The sequence below is a fragment of the Melozone crissalis genome, unplaced genomic scaffold (genome assembly GCF_028551555.1).
Source record: "Melozone crissalis strain CALT ecotype California unplaced genomic scaffold, PUWL_Pcris_2 ptg000013l_1, whole genome shotgun sequence".
NCBI lineage: Eukaryota > Metazoa > Chordata > Aves > Passeriformes > Passerellidae > Melozone > Melozone crissalis.
The window spans coordinates 109,112-124,700 of NW_026535791.1; the positions used below are offsets into that span (position 1 = coordinate 109,112).

The 15,589-nt window shown below is 34.7% G+C and overlaps 1 protein-coding gene across 2 annotated transcripts in view; it reads left to right on the plus strand.

Annotated features, from left to right (window-relative positions):
• Positions 1 to 15,589, plus strand: part of DYNC2H1 (dynein cytoplasmic 2 heavy chain 1) — a 148,061-nt gene that overhangs the window by 23,817 nt on the left and 108,655 nt on the right. The window contains exons 31-48 of one of the 2 annotated variants that reach the window (XM_054271485.1): positions 222 to 372; positions 1,896 to 2,098; positions 2,556 to 2,738; positions 3,051 to 3,233; positions 3,371 to 3,594; positions 4,227 to 4,342; positions 5,157 to 5,356; positions 5,994 to 6,258; positions 6,591 to 6,798; positions 7,165 to 7,294; positions 8,198 to 8,353; positions 8,972 to 9,231; positions 9,870 to 10,116; positions 10,822 to 10,973; positions 11,466 to 11,610; positions 12,869 to 12,971; positions 14,200 to 14,367; positions 14,486 to 14,610. In XM_054271485.1, the coding sequence (XP_054127460.1) occupies positions 222 to 372; positions 1,896 to 2,098; positions 2,556 to 2,738; positions 3,051 to 3,233; positions 3,371 to 3,594; positions 4,227 to 4,342; positions 5,157 to 5,356; positions 5,994 to 6,258; positions 6,591 to 6,798; positions 7,165 to 7,294; positions 8,198 to 8,353; positions 8,972 to 9,231; positions 9,870 to 10,116; positions 10,822 to 10,973; positions 11,466 to 11,610; positions 12,869 to 12,971; positions 14,200 to 14,367; positions 14,486 to 14,610 (3,219 nt within the window). The remainder of the gene's footprint in view (positions 1 to 221; positions 373 to 1,895; positions 2,099 to 2,555; positions 2,739 to 3,050; positions 3,234 to 3,370; positions 3,595 to 4,226; positions 4,343 to 5,156; positions 5,357 to 5,993; positions 6,259 to 6,590; positions 6,799 to 7,164; positions 7,295 to 8,197; positions 8,354 to 8,971; positions 9,232 to 9,869; positions 10,117 to 10,821; positions 10,974 to 11,465; positions 11,611 to 12,868; positions 12,972 to 14,199; positions 14,368 to 14,485; positions 14,611 to 15,589) is intronic. The other variant, XM_054271486.1, reaches the window with a different exon arrangement.

The window sequence follows — 15,589 nt, forward strand, 5'->3', positions numbered from 1 at the left end:
GTTTTAGATTATGTTGCAAATTTAGGCAAAATTTTGCTAGGTTTTTGGATGGCTTTACTTGTTCTTAGGATGATAGCAAACGTAGAGCTTTGTTTAAAAATTATACAATAAAATATTTTAAATATCAGACATAATAAGCAATTGCAAATTAATTGAAAAACTGATTAATTTTCATATGTGTTCATATTTACAAAATATAATTTGAACTTTCTCCTCCAAAGATTCTTTCCTTGGCAGAACAAATTCTGTTCACTGAAGATGTTGAAGGTGCTATCAAAACCCATAGTCTGCAACAATTAGAATTAGAACTCACAGCTAAACTGGACCATTATACTAGCATTGGTAGTGACGTAGAAGATACTGGGAGTACAGGTACAAAAATGATATTTAATATATAATTCTTTATTATGACTGCAGTTGTGTAGTATTTTACATTGTTTATTTTAAACAGGAAATTATATAAATGTGTCTCAGTTTGAGTTCACAAAGCTGAGTTACATAAAGTCACCTATTACAGCCAAGATTAGAGTCATTAATATTTCAAAGTAAACAAAAGGATTTTTATATATATCTTACAAACTGTCTTGGAGAATTTATATATTTGGAGACCTCTTTTCTGAACTTTTTTAGTATGTTTCTGTCTTTTAGCTTATGTTTCTACTGTTTCACAGGAAGTGGGTAAGCAACAGTTGAGGTACATTGTGTCAAGCCAGTATATTCTGTACAACTGTGTAGGTTATTCTCTTTTTCTATATTAGACATCCACATCTGCCTCTGAGCTAATAATTTTGAGTACCTTTGAGGCAAAATAAGCTAGTTATTCTCAAGACATGATTGTTCTAAATCTTACATAGTCCGAATGGGTTAGAATAATTATGCCTTTGAGTGCTTTTTACTTTTTTTTTATGAGAGGTGGGGCTTTGAGTGACTACTTCAGATAAAAAACTCTACACTGCAGGTTAGGTGAGATGGCTTTTATCTTAGGTATAAAAAGACTCGATATGTAGTTGATAATCTTCAACCAGATTTGTATAGCTGCTTACTGCATTAAATTTTACCTTACGATTTGTGAGCTGTAAACATCTGATACATTAATTAGAATCAGGATTCATATCACCTACCTCCAGAAGTATGTAAGTTTGCTCCTTTATCTGAGCTCCCTTTCTGTGCTCTTTCTATAGTTGTTTGAGAATTTTCCTCAGTTACAGAGGAGAGTTCATGTCATGTCTTGTATAATGCATTACATTTATGCTTTAGTTTGGAAAATAGGTGAGATTTTGAGGTGAGTTGTGATTATTCTGACTTACTTTGATTTGATTCCCATCATGGAATGGTATAGAAACACACAAACATTGATTTCTTTCAATGAAACTAAAGGAAACAGTATGCTCTAAGAGTATACTTAATTTACCCAATTTGTTAATGAACTTTCACTCCACATCACCATAATTATTCTTAGTGAAATCTGGAGAGTGTGTGTAGAATGGTTTTAAGATTTTCAACAGGTCACTCAGCAGGCTGAGCCTCACTGATTGCTGAAGTAGACATGGCTATGTCAGACTCCTGGCATAAATTGCTTTGCAGAAAAGCCTCTCCCTCTCCTTTTTCTTCTCCTCTTCCTCTGTCTCAAATCCCACCTCCCCTCCACCATGTTGAGGCAGACAAAGTCGCATCAAAATGACTAAAGTTACATGATTTACATTGTCTGTCAGGATCTTATTTTACGCTGCTTGCTTTAGAAAATAAAAAAAAAATTAAAAAACCTTTATATAATTCAAACAAAATCTAATTAAAATCTGCTGATAGTAGAAAGCAGCGCAATGAACTTGTGAATTGGTAACGTGTCTTCTTTGCTATACAAGAGTGATTTTTTCTTTTGTTGTGATTATTTGTAGAATCTGGAATTCTTGAGCTCAAGCTTAAAGCTCTGATTCTTGATATAATTCATAACATTGATGTGGTGAAGCAGCTGAATCAAGCTGAGGTTCACAGTGTTGAAGACTGGGCTTGGAAGAAGCAGCTGAGATTTTATATGAATGACCAAAAATGTTATGTTCAGATGGTAGATGCTGAACTCCAATATACTTATGAATATCAGGTGTGGTATTTTTACGTAGTGGCTTTTATGTATGAGTAAAACACTTACTCATTTCATACATGCAGCTGATTGTCTCCGACCTGTTGTCATTTTTCTAAACTTTGTTATGTCCTTAACATGCTATTTCGTAGATAATATTGAGAGGGTAATAATTTTCATTCCTAATGCTGATGGGGTAAATATAAATTGTATCAAGTTATCATCTACATGTTTTTTAATATGCTTGTTTTTATATATCGAATGCTGTTTCATCTGTAGTTGTGAAAAAAATTAAACAATACATTGGCATTTGATATAAAACCAGGACAGCTTTGTAAACAAATTCATGTTCTTAATGAGACAGAAGTTTTGGCTGTTGCTTTATATTACCAAATTAATTACTTATGATAAAATAAAAGTAACTAAATTGCCAGTATTTTCTGTCTACGAATCAATATAATCTGTTTTGTTTCTGCAGGGGATTTCCCCAAAACTTGTTTATACACCTTTGACAGATAAGTGTTACCTAACTCTTACTCAGGCCATGAAGATGGGCCTTGGAGGAAATCCCTATGGTCCAGCTGGAACTGGGAAAACAGAATCAGTAAAAGCCTTGGGTGGGATTCTTGGAAGACAAGTATTGGTCTTTAATTGTGATGAGGTGAATATGGTTTTGTTTAATTTAGGAAATGGATATCTACACCCATACTTCATAAAGCGATATTATATTCCATAAATAATATTAAAATTATAATATTAATTGTTATTGTTGTTGTTATTAGTAGTAGTAGTACTTGTTGTAGTTGTAGTAGTAGTTGTATTGAAATTATTATGGAAATTATTCTAAATAGTTTGTCAGTTGCTGTTAGAAATTTGTGGATATTTTCAGGGACCTGCTTTTTAGTGGATGGGAAGACATTCTTTTATATTTTCTTGTTATTTGAATTTTGACAACATTCTTTTCAATTTCAAGGGCATCGATGTGAAGTCAATGGGACGCATATTTGTGGGCTTAGTGAAGTGTGGTGCCTGGGGATGTTTTGATGAATTCAATAGGCTTGAGGAAGCTGTATTGTCTGCAGTATCCATGCAGGTTCAGACTATTCAACATGCATTGAAGAAACACAGTCCTGTATGTGAGATGCTTGGCAAAAAGGTACAGCAAATCTTAATTATCTTGTTCACATCGACCACATTTAAAAACTGACTACTGTAACTAAACATAGTCCACCCAGCATTTCTCAGTGCTGTTTCATCTGACAATATATCATTACAATGCACTTCTAATGCTAGGTTGAAATGGATCCAAATTCTGGAATTTTTATCACTCTGAATCCTGCTGGAAAAGGTTATGGAGGAAGACAAAAGCTGCCTGATAACCTCAAGCAACTTTTCAGGCCAGTTGCCATGACTCATCCAGACAATGAACTCATTGCAGAAGTTATATTGTATTCAGAAGGTTTTAAGGATGCTAAAATACTGGGTAGAAAATTAGTGGCTATTTTTAATCTAGCAAGGTAAGCTTTCACCCCCCACCTCTCCCTTCCTTAGTAAAGTTACCTTTCTAACTTTCTTCCCTTGTGGCTCTTAAATCTAAGTGGTTTACCATGCAAATATCTGTACAGATACTTGTCCTGGTTTGAAAAGGAAGTTAGTTTTTTGGGATGCTGTGGTCATCAGTATTTTAACTTTTTTAAGTTAAAATACTGCAATATATTGGGAGGTTGAGATGTGAAAATATCTTGAATTCAGTTACAATCTCAAGGGAGCAAATTGCTGCTTCCCTAGTATTTCACTAAATATAAATGTGAGGATATGAATGCTGACAAGCATTGTATTATATTGAACTCTCAAAACTGTTGAAATGCAAGTGCCTGTTTGGTTGAAACTATGTGCATTAGAAAGTACAAAGATCAGAAGTTATAGTGAATGCTGTTAGGGCCAATAATAAATACGTGTTGAATATAACCCCTCTTAAAATTACAAAGTGTCATTGCTGTATTTCTGAGATGCATTTCAGATGGCAGTACAAATATGTGACAGTTTCTTTTTTGATCAAACTTGTATTATAAATGTGTTTATTCACCAACCCAAAATTTCAGCTGTTGTCACCTAGAGCTTATTGCAATATTGTTGTTTTTAAATTCAGGGAGCTTCTGACACCACAGCAGCACTATGATTGGGGTTTACGAGCACTGAAGACTGTTTTGAGAGGCTGTGGCAGTCTTCTTCATCAGCTGAAGAAAAGTGATGCAAAGCAAGAAGGTAAGACTGACCATACCTAACTTTTGATTCTTTAGAATCATATACAATTATAATTCACTCAAGCTTGCTTGTTCACTGGAGTTTTATAAAGCCATGGCTTGTATCTCTAGGTAATTTAGGAAAGAAAACAATATCTATGAAAGCCCACCTTCACCAGGAGATCACAAAAGATTTGTCGTATTCCAGAGTGAGCTTTTATGTGATGATAAGAACCCAGATTACAGGGCTACATTTGGGAATCATTTTAAATGATTTTCAAACTCTTGTTTTCACTTTTTTTCAGGACAGGAAAGTTGATCTTCTGATGCTATCAGTATTCATTAGCTATCAGACCATTTTGTCTCTGAGTTTTGCAAACTTATCACATGGCACTAGATTCAGATTGGTAGACAGAGAAATATAAGGATAGGTAGGAATGATAGAAATATATTGGCCTAGACTGAGTCACTGCATTTTTCAAAGATTTTTAAAGTTATTGTTTAGATATTAAATGAGAGGGAAATAAAGAGTGTGGAATGGATGAGCACTTCACATCTTTAGGAGACAGCTACTGCTTTCTATTTGCTTAACCAGCATGTATCTGAAAGTTTACAGATTTTGATATAACAAATGGTTTGCATCTGACCAGCATCATAACCACCTTATATCTGTATAGAATGCATTTCTGGGCATATATTGTGCTTACAATACCTAACTTGCAAGTAGAATGGTATATGAACTGGAATTCTGAAATCTATGCTCCAATTCTACTTTCAATGTATGAGCAGTGTTGACACAGCTTAAATTGATCTGTTTTCTTTGTTTTTCTTTTCAGTTAATGAAAGTCACATAGTGGTTCAAGCTTTGCGACTGAACACCACATCAAAGCTTACATTTGCAGACTGCACTCGTTTTGATGAGCTGGTTAAAGATGTATTTCCTGGCACTGATTCTAAAGATGTGGAATATGCTGAGTTAACTGCAGCTTTACAACAAGTCTTTGAGGAGGCAAACTTGGAAATTATAAGCACACAGGTAAAGATCAACTACAGCAACAAAACAGTATTATTTTGATTCATATTACATTCATTTAACAAATTTCTGGGTTTTTTTGAAAAACTCTTTATAAAAAAGTGAGAATAACTGGTTGTTAGATTCTACTTACATGTATACAAAAAATTACATGTGTGTTCAGAGCACTGTAGATCAGTTATGTAATTCAAAGAAAAATAGTGAAAGGAAAATCAAGATGTGAACATGTGACACACAGTTTCATTCAAGCCAGATACAAATGCCAATGAATATTATGGACACTGAAAGAATGAAATATGTGAATATTTGATTTTCACAAGCAGTTCTCTGCCTTCTTTTCATTTATTGTAGAACTAGATGAAGTTTTGTGACTGAAGATTTGTTAAATTCTCATTAAAAATATGCCAGATAGCTATTACTTTTGTATTAGTAATTTAGTGAAATGCTTCTCACGTGTAAAATAAATTTCTTCATAAACCATAATGTCATAATTCTAAATATATCTGCTATTATCTATTATTTAAAAAAACAAAATTATATAAAGTGTCTGCATGCAAAGTAAATCTCAGAAATACTGTAAAGGAACATGTTTCATTTAGCTTTACAGTTTCGCATAGCCATTATCTCTTTCGTTGTCTAGATCAAGAAGGCCTTGGAGTTATATGAACAACTGCGTCAAAGAATGGGTGTAGTTATCGTAGGCCCCAGTGGTGGAGGTAAATCAACGCTCTGGCGGATGTTGAAGACAGCCCTTGGTAAAACTGGCAGAGTGGTGAAGCAGTACACAATGAATCCCAAAGCCATGCCCCGGCATCAGCTGCTGGGCCGCATTGACATGGATACCAGGGAGTGGTCTGATGGAGTGCTTACAAACAGTGCTCGGCAAGTGGTGCGAGAGCCCCGAGGTATGTCTGAGAGCGACTTGCAGGTGTTACACTGAAATTACTGAAATAGTTCCTTTTCAAGTACTTCTTCATATTGTGGTATTGTTTGTGGATAGCATAAGGCAAGGAAAACTTCTGGTAACAATTGTAGCCAAATGCCTCAGTACATTCTTTGCAAATTTTCTTAAAAGAAAGCAAAATAGGCAGCAGAAGGTAAAGCATGTGAGGAGTATCTTCATAGAAATGTAAGTCATAATGAAGAAAGAATAATAAATAACATTAAGATAGCAAGCGGTGATATTTTTGAACTGGTTTTCTTGGGTTTGATATTTTATTTTTATGTCTGGAAATAGATGTTATTTCATGGATAATTTGTGATGGTGATATTGATCCTGAATGGATTGAATCTTTGAATTCTGTTTTGGATGACAACAAATTGTTGACTATGCCCAGTGGAGAAAGAATTCAGTTTGGTTCAAATGTCAACTTTATATTTGAAACTCACGACCTTAGCTGTGCTTCTCCTGCTACAATATCTCGAATGGGAATGATCTTTCTCAGGTAAGATAGAAGAGCATTCCATACTTTTAAAGTGAGCAAATATGTACTACTTTTCTTGAAAGGTATGCTCAAGTGAAGGGAGCATCTGATTAGTTGCTTACATTTAGGAAGTAAATCACTGGGGAAGTTTCTTTAGGTTGCGTATCCTTTCTGTGGTGTTTGTTGTACAGTTTGACTGAAATATCTCAGATTTTTTCTAAAAGACACTGTGAATTCTTTACTGGAGAGCCCAATATTCTTTAAATATTGATTAGAAGTTATTAAAGTATTTTACTAGACTTTTTCTGGAATTTTGTTGTTCTTTTAAAACTATCTAAAGACATTGGTGTCTTGTATTTATCTGAATCTTGTTTTGTTTTGACTTAGTGATGAAGATACAGATCTTAATGCTCTAATAAAGTCTTGGATAAGAAGTCAGCCTGAAGAATACAGATGCAACCTTGAAAATTGGATTGGGGACTATTTTGAAAAGGCTTTAAACTGGGTTGTAAAGAAGGTTAGTAAATGCATACTTAATCAAATTTCAGCTTCTGTTAAGTAGGATTAATTTTTCTAGTTTAGCACTAAACAGATCATTCAGATTAATTTTTGAACTGTAATTAAAAAAATCTCAGCACTTTTTAGATAGAATTGTAGAATTGTAGAATATCCTGAGTTGGAAGGGCCCACAGGAATCACTGAAGTCCAATTCCTGGCCCTGCACAGGAACACCCCAAGAATCAAACCATGCACCTGCAAGCATTGTCCAAACCCTTCTTGTACTCTGGCAGGCTTGGTGCTGTGACCTTATTAATTCTTCTCCCCATACTCCCCTTCTGGAGCAGCTGAATTTGCATTGATCAAGTAGCTTATGTGCTGAAAATATTTTTTTAGGAGACTTTCTAAAGTGGCCAGTGTGCTAGTATGCAGGGGCCAGTGTGCTAGTGTTTAAGAGATGTGCATTATCTCTTCCTGAGGAACATACATGGTCCTCTTGTGTTCTTCTAATTATTTTTCGTCCTAAATCTTTTACCCATGGCATTTTTTTAACTTTTAAAGTCACATAGTAAAAGCCATGGCATTCTTCCTGAGGCTGCAAATTCCCTTTGGTGCCAAAGAGCAAAATCCATAAATAATCTCTTCAAAAGGAAGATTTCCAGTGTATAGTTATGGTTATTCCTTATAGATTCTCAAAATCTGTCAGGAGAGTTCTGATTGCTTATCCTGGATTACATTAACTCATAGTCTGGAATTAAAACCACCGTATCATTGCTTAGAAATAATTAGAACAATAGCAATGTTGAGATCCTAACTCATTTGCGTAAATGTCAAAAAGCAATGAGTAACAAAAGCATGCTAGCAATACATCACATTTGTATTGAGGAATATATTTACATCTACTATAAATTTCAATTTACAGAATGACTTTGTAGTGGAAACAAGTTTAGTTGGAACTGTGATGAATGGACTGTCTCATCTTCATGGAAGTACTGATCGTGGGCAGTTTATTATTAACTTGTTACGTGGTCTTGGTGGCAATCTCAACATGAAATCACGACAAGAATTTGCAAAAGAGGTAATCTCTGTGCTCTAATTTGATTTTGATTTGTGTAATCTGTAGGGAAATAGCTGAGAAGTGAAGGAATGTTTTATGTGTCTCTGATACATTACATTCATCCCAGATAGCAATCCTTTGGTCCTGCACCAAGAGACAATGAAATGCCTTTGTCCATACTGCTTAGTTCTAGGACCCACTGCAGCAGACTGTGTTTGCCTGTATGTATTGTATATGAAATTCAGATTTATTTTTGTGGGTTTTTTTCTGTTCAGAATACTTGAAATAGAAACAGGACTCTACCTCCTCCTCATCAGGGATGTATTGTTAGGTATTCTTCTTATTAGGATGCCTAATATAAAAAAAAATTAAAGCTTTTCTAAATACAATTTATTTTAATTTCCTTATATTATGAAAAGTGGAAGAGTAATATATTATTGTTTAGTTAAGGACTTAATCATAAAGCATATGTATGATATTAATTAATTTTCAAAGGCAGCCTCAAACTATCAAATCGAAGAATTATGTGTTTGATTTTACGTAAATATTCTTTGAACATTCTTTAGACTAGCTTGAAATGGTAGATCTTGTTGTTAGGAATCTGGATTTAACTGAAGCTTTGTTTTATTTTTTTTAAAGATCTTCTGTTGGGCACAAGAGTCTCCTCCTGATCCGAGGAAGCCCCTGGACACATATTATGACACTGACACTGGAGAGCTGATGCTGTATCAGCTGAAAAAACCTGAAAACTTAACAGCTGATGACTTCAGTAATCACCAAACACTTCCTGTCATCCAAATCCCTGACATGCAGAGAGGTTTAGATTACTTTAAACCGTGGCTAGATATTAATAATAAGCAGCCATTTCTTCTTGTGGGTCCTGAAGGATGTGGAAAGGGGTAAAAATAACTTCTACTTTAAGTAAAATATACTTCTAGTTGTTTGACAGAATCTGTAGGTTTTTTATAATGCTTTTATCATATGACTTTCAGATAGAATATGACTGGTTTAGGTCATTAATTAAAAAAACCTTTTGTAGTGGCAAGTAAGTAAATTATGAAGCTCTACAGAGACATTTCATAGTGTCATACTGCATCCAAGATATCTGAATGTAGCTTGTAGATATGAAACAGGATCTTTGGAAATCCAGCTGTCATGGAGCAGCAGCTTAGAGGCACATGAGATCCAGTCTTGTTTCAAGAGGCTCTAGATGCCATGTGCAGGCAACTCAATTTAGCACATCCTGTTGCCTTTGTTAGATTCCTTATTTAGATGGTTTCAGTCACTAAACCAAGGTATTGAATTAACTATTTGTTTTGTGTAGCTGTATACACTACACTTCCATTGAATTTTGTGAATGGAAAATGTTACAGTTTTAAAGGCAAGAATATTGAATTCAGCAAACTTCATGTTCCACCTCTTCCATTAATATAGGATGTAGTATATGCATGTTAATTCAAAAACTATAAAATATCTTTGAATTCAGAGAATATTAATTTATTTATGCCTAAATGTATGTACCTGTTTGGTTTTCTAGGATGCTGCTTCACTATGCATTCTCTCAGCTCCGCTCCACTCAGATTGCCACTGTTCACTGCAGTGCACAGACTACTTCTCAACATCTTCTACAGAAATTAAGTCAAACTTGCATAGTAATCAGCACAAACACTGGGCGAGTGTACAGACCAAAGGACTGTGAAAGGCTTGTTTTGTACTTAAAAGACATCAATCTACCCAAACCTGATAAATGGGGAACAAGCACTCTCGTGGCTTTTCTGCAGCAGGTGAACACTTATGTCTCTTATTTATAAAGAGACTCAAGTATACTGGATATAATTTAGCATATGTAGTAAATACCTACGTTGATTAATTTCATTGTTAAAATACTGCATCCTGTATTGGCATTGGTTTTGTTTGTGCTTTAATAGACAATGTAGATGTCAGCCAGAAATAAGATACCATTTTTCTTTGGCTGATATTTATAAACAAATAAAGACAGCACTCATCTCAATGAGTTACAGTGCATTAGACATATGAATGATGAAGAAGATTGCCAGGAGCAGTCAGCATGGATTCACCAGGGACAAGTCATGGCTTGATGAGGGAAAGAGAGTGAATATAGTCTACCTGGACTTCACTGAGACCATTGATGCTGTCTCCCAGAAGATTCTCACAAGAAGAGCTGTTTATACAGGCTGCATAAGCAGATAGTGAGATGGATTAAAAGCTGACTGAAAAGCCAGGCCCAAAGGGTGATTGTCAGTGGTACAGAGTCTATTTGGAAGCTGTGTTCTGTTTTATCATCTTCATTAATGATTGGGACAGTGGAGTCCTGCAAATGTGCAGATGACAAAATTATAAGGAGTAAGACACTTCATACAGTTGAGAAAGCAGAAATAATGGTGTATTTCTCACTTTTTTATTGTATTTTATTTTGTATGATACTCTGTTGACTTTCCTTTAATGAAGTATTTATTTAATTATTAAAGGTTCTTACATATCAAGGATTTTATGATGAAAATCTGGAATGGGTTGGTTTAGAAAACATCCAAATTGTGGCTTCCATGTCAGCTGGAGGAACGTTAGGAAGACATAAACTTACCTCCAGATTTACCTCTATTGTTCGTCTCTGTGCAATTGAGTAAGTACATGTAAATTAGTCAAACTCTCAGAACTCAGATTCAGCCTCTCTTTATAAGGACCACTTGTCAATTTAGTCTTTACAAAGATGTGGCTCTTCCAGTCTCATTTTTTCTCACAGTTTGTGATTGTCAGATTTGGTGCTATTTGGTGCCTCAGAGTCCAACTACAGATGCCTATTGGTAGTGAAGTGTTTGAAAGATGTTTCCTGTTGGATAATTTTGCTTGCAGTAAACTGCTTTCTGCAGCTTTATGTTAAGGTGGTATTTAGTTATAAAGTTAGAGAAATTGAAGTTTATTTATTTAAGTGTGACCATATCAACACATGTACTTAGAAAATTTCATTGAGTGGCCTAATTCAATAAAATTATGATTTTTCTTAGCTGCTGGATGGAAATGCTATTCAATGAAATTTTTCAGTAATTACCTAAGTTTAACTCAGTTTTAGGTACACAGAAAAAGTCCATAATGACTAGTTTTTTTCCCTTTTTAGCTATCCAGAAAGAGAACAATTGCAAACTATTTATAGTGCTTACTTGGAACCTGTACTACAGAAAAACCTAAAGAATCACCCTGTTTGGGGTTCTTTACCAAAAATACATCAGCTAGCAGGATCTATGGTTCAGATCTATCAACAGGTATGGAAACCTTTTTTTTTCTTCAAGGAGATGGAGAGTTCAGATATTTTATTACAAATAATAAGCTTTTGATATTAACAAGCAAGTAAAAAATTTTATCAGTATTAAAATCTAAGTTTATATCTTTTTAATAAAGCTGATATCAATTTTGGGACTTCTTATTTTCAGAAAATCTTAGGTATTAGAAGCAAGCAGAGTAAGCAATAAGTGCTGTTGCTTTCCCACAGATTTGTTTTAGGATTTTGGTTCACATCTTAACACTTCTGTACTTTTAGTTTCTGATTTATAAAATGTGGATAGTAGTGTTTTAGTACTTAATGGATGAGGAGGCAGTCAGTGCCACAGATGATTGTGTGTCGAGTTGTTACGGATGCTGTTATGAACACAGAAGGAGATATGAGGGTGGCATCCTTTACAAACATCAAGGACTACCTATTACAATGGTACGCTGTTAAAAGCAGGTCTTTACAACTGGACACAAATTCATTTTAGCCTCCCACTTGAAACTTTAAGAACTTTTGTCTAGCAAAATGCTTAACTGCTTGTTTTTCTTAATCAGTACATAGCCTCACTGGGGAAGGTGCTGTGTGGTGCTGTAGAATGTATGAACATCCCCATCCAGGCAGAAGCATGATGTAGATAGACTTGATCCTTTTGACTATGATGTGGGCTCAGTCACTGGCTGGCATTCACCTCCTAGCAGGAGTTTCATGACATTATTGATGTATTCCAATGACATTATTGATGTATTCCAAGAAATATGAGTTGAAGTCTCATTGCACTGTGATCAAATAACTGATGAAAGCAGTTATTCCTTGAATTAAAGATGTACTTAGAATATCCTCGAATATCCTCTCCGGGAGAAGAGTAAGTATGAAGTATTTTGTAGTGAGAAAATATTACTAATTTAGGTAGGTTTTAGTGAGAAAATGTTAATAATTTAAGTAGGTTTTTATTACATTTCAGTATTCTTATATGTTTAATATTTGGTATTGTTTAAAAAAATTGCATATTTTGTCTAATAATATTGCACTAACAGTCCTAGGTGAGATGTGCAGTTGTTTCCATCACAAAATTGTACAGAAAAAATGTTCTGAGAAAAATCTGTCGTGGTCAGAAAGCAAGATTTAAATGAGGAGTACATTCACAGAATATCTAAATGTTCACCAACTAGAAAATTAATCTATCTGGTACCTTAGAAAAGTACTTTAAATTTTACAATATAATTTTTTTTCCTTTCCTTAACTCCCATTTTTAGGTACGAGCAAAATTCACAGTTGATGATCGCAGTCATTACCTTTTTACACCATGTATTCTTACCCAGTGGGTTCTTGGTTTATTCAGATACGATTTAGAAGGTGGTAAGTCACTTGTTTGGTTTTCATTAATAAAGTAGTGCTAAAATGGGCTAGATTTTCATTGATGTCAGTCTTACAGTTGGCTCCACATTGATCTTTTTAAACTGTGAACTGTCTGTAACTCAATGGAGGGAAAAAATGCCTGACAGTTCATTCCATAATATAAGAGTAAACAAGTTTAAAAAAATCCAACGATGTTTTAAAATACGTGTGGGAGCTATTTATGCTTTAAGGGAAGTTAATGGTTTGGGACTGCATTCCTACTATGGGAATTTGAACTGTGCCCCCTACTCTTCACTGGGTTGTTCTGTGGTTTTTTGTGTTTTGTGTTGAGGTTTTTTTGAGCATATGTGTTGTTTTCTGTATTCCCAGAGCCTGGCCTCATGCTTGTCCTGCTGTACCTGGTTGTATAAACCTGATTTATACACATACATCATAGGCTGCTTTCTAATCTTGTTTTTGTCTCTGAAATTGGTATTATTACTACATCACAAGAAATTACTCATTATTATGTTTTAGCTCTTACATTCATTAGAAGGTTGCATAGAGGGCTGCTTAAAGATGATAAAAGTGATAAGAATGCTGCGCTCCCTTTCCATTTATTTTCTGGGATCATGAGATGGTAAATGCAACTTGAATGATGTCAGAAAAGCTTTACTGGCAATCAATGAATGGGTAATCTCAGCTGATTTAAGGACTTAGTTGTATCTAACGACATGTGCATGTGCTTTTCCAGTGATGAACAGCAAGGCTTGTTATTTACTCACCTTTCTTTTCACTTCTGTGAGGAATATTTAACATTTGGAGTCTCTATTGGCATTTTCTAATACAGACTGTTTTGGATATTTATTATTTTTTTAGTATTTTTTATCAGTCTTTCTCTTCCCTTTGAAAAATGTCTTCTGGATTTTCTTGCTTTCATTGCCTGGAAAGCAGACTTTTAATTTTAACTTTGTGTGTAACACCTTGTTCATTTTTGTTAAAAGCTGACATTGTTTTAATAGAAAGAACTTGCTTTAATAGAATATATTTCATTTTATCTTGTAATGATCCATAAAGAAATTATTAAAAAGCACTTCATAATATTTACTTTTTCTCTTATTTCTTTCTTACCGATGCTCTCCTACTGGTATGTAATTTCTCTTGCTCATTTTAAGTTTCATATTTTAAAGCAGAAATTTGAAAATCTGTTATAAATATATAAAATTAATTCTCTCATTAAATTTTGTAGGTTCATTGACACAAACTGCAGATTTTGTATTGGAAGTTCTTGCTTATGAAGCACGCTGCTTGTTCCGTGACAGAATTGTTGGCACAAAAGAACTTCAAGTATTTGATAACATTTTGACCAATGTGTTTCAAGATGATTGGGGCTCAGATGTTCTGGAAAATATGGCAGGTAAGCCATTTGAAGCATACCACACAAACCTGAAATATTTGTTTAGGAAATGCCTAGTCATGTTAGATAGCATATGAGTTGAACATTCGAAGTTTCAAAAGTTTCCTTTTTTTCACAGATACGTTTTATGTAACTTGGGGAGCTTGTCAAGAGGCATTCATCACACCCGGCCAGGCACTACCACCACATGGGAGGCCACTTGGCAGACTAAACTCAACAGACCTGAAAGATGTTATTCAAAAAGTGAGGCATGATTAAAGAATATACACAGCAATGATTCTAGACAGTTTTGCCTAAGAGTAACATGCAAGCAACCAGGCTTATGGTGGGGGCTGCTTCCTGTTCAAAGAATCACTTTTTGCATTTGGTGAAGGGAAGACTTGTGGTGTTATGTGGCAGGCACTAGGAAGTATGTAGCAAGGTTAGGTTGATGAAAGGACATCAGTTGTCTTTCCTGCTGATTTACCAACATTTGATGGTTTGATGAACCAACATTTTGATTCAAAGTTTGATGAACCAACATTTTGAGAAACATTTATGTCCATATATATTTGTGTATTGTTTGAGTACCTAAGTGTTTTACTAAATGATTTCTTTTTGAATTTGCAATGTGGTTGCATAATTTTTGTTTGAAGAACTGCTGGAGATTTGGTATGCTTTTAAACAGTTAAAGTACAAAAAAGTGAGCTTGATGGGGAAATGCAAACATTTTAACTCCTCCAGGCTGTCTGATTTTTAGGATGAGAGTTTTGAGATTGTCACCCTTAGTCATAGTGTTTGATGGGGGGCAGATGGGGGGCAGATGGGGATCTACCACCTCTCCTTAAATGCCAACTTGTGACCGATACACTATATGGGAAATTACGAAATTCAATAGCCTCAGTAAGCAGGGAGTTTGTTGGTTTTGGTTTTTTTTTTTTCCCTGACTGCAGGATACATTGGGCTTCAAAGATGAGGTTTTAATGAGTATAACAAGGTCATAATTTAATCATAGGATCTGTTGTTGTGTGTCTTTCACTAGGAACTTCCATAATAAGCAATTATGCAGCAATTAGGTGCCTAAAACACTCTCCTGAGTTATTAATTAATCTGTAGTCAGAAACACAGCTCAGACTTCGTTCTGGTCCATTTTTCAATTTTAATTAGTTCAGTGGTAGATTCCTATTTCAATATATCAAAGACTTCCAAGGTGTTCTGGTGCTGGGCGTAGTGTGATATGTTA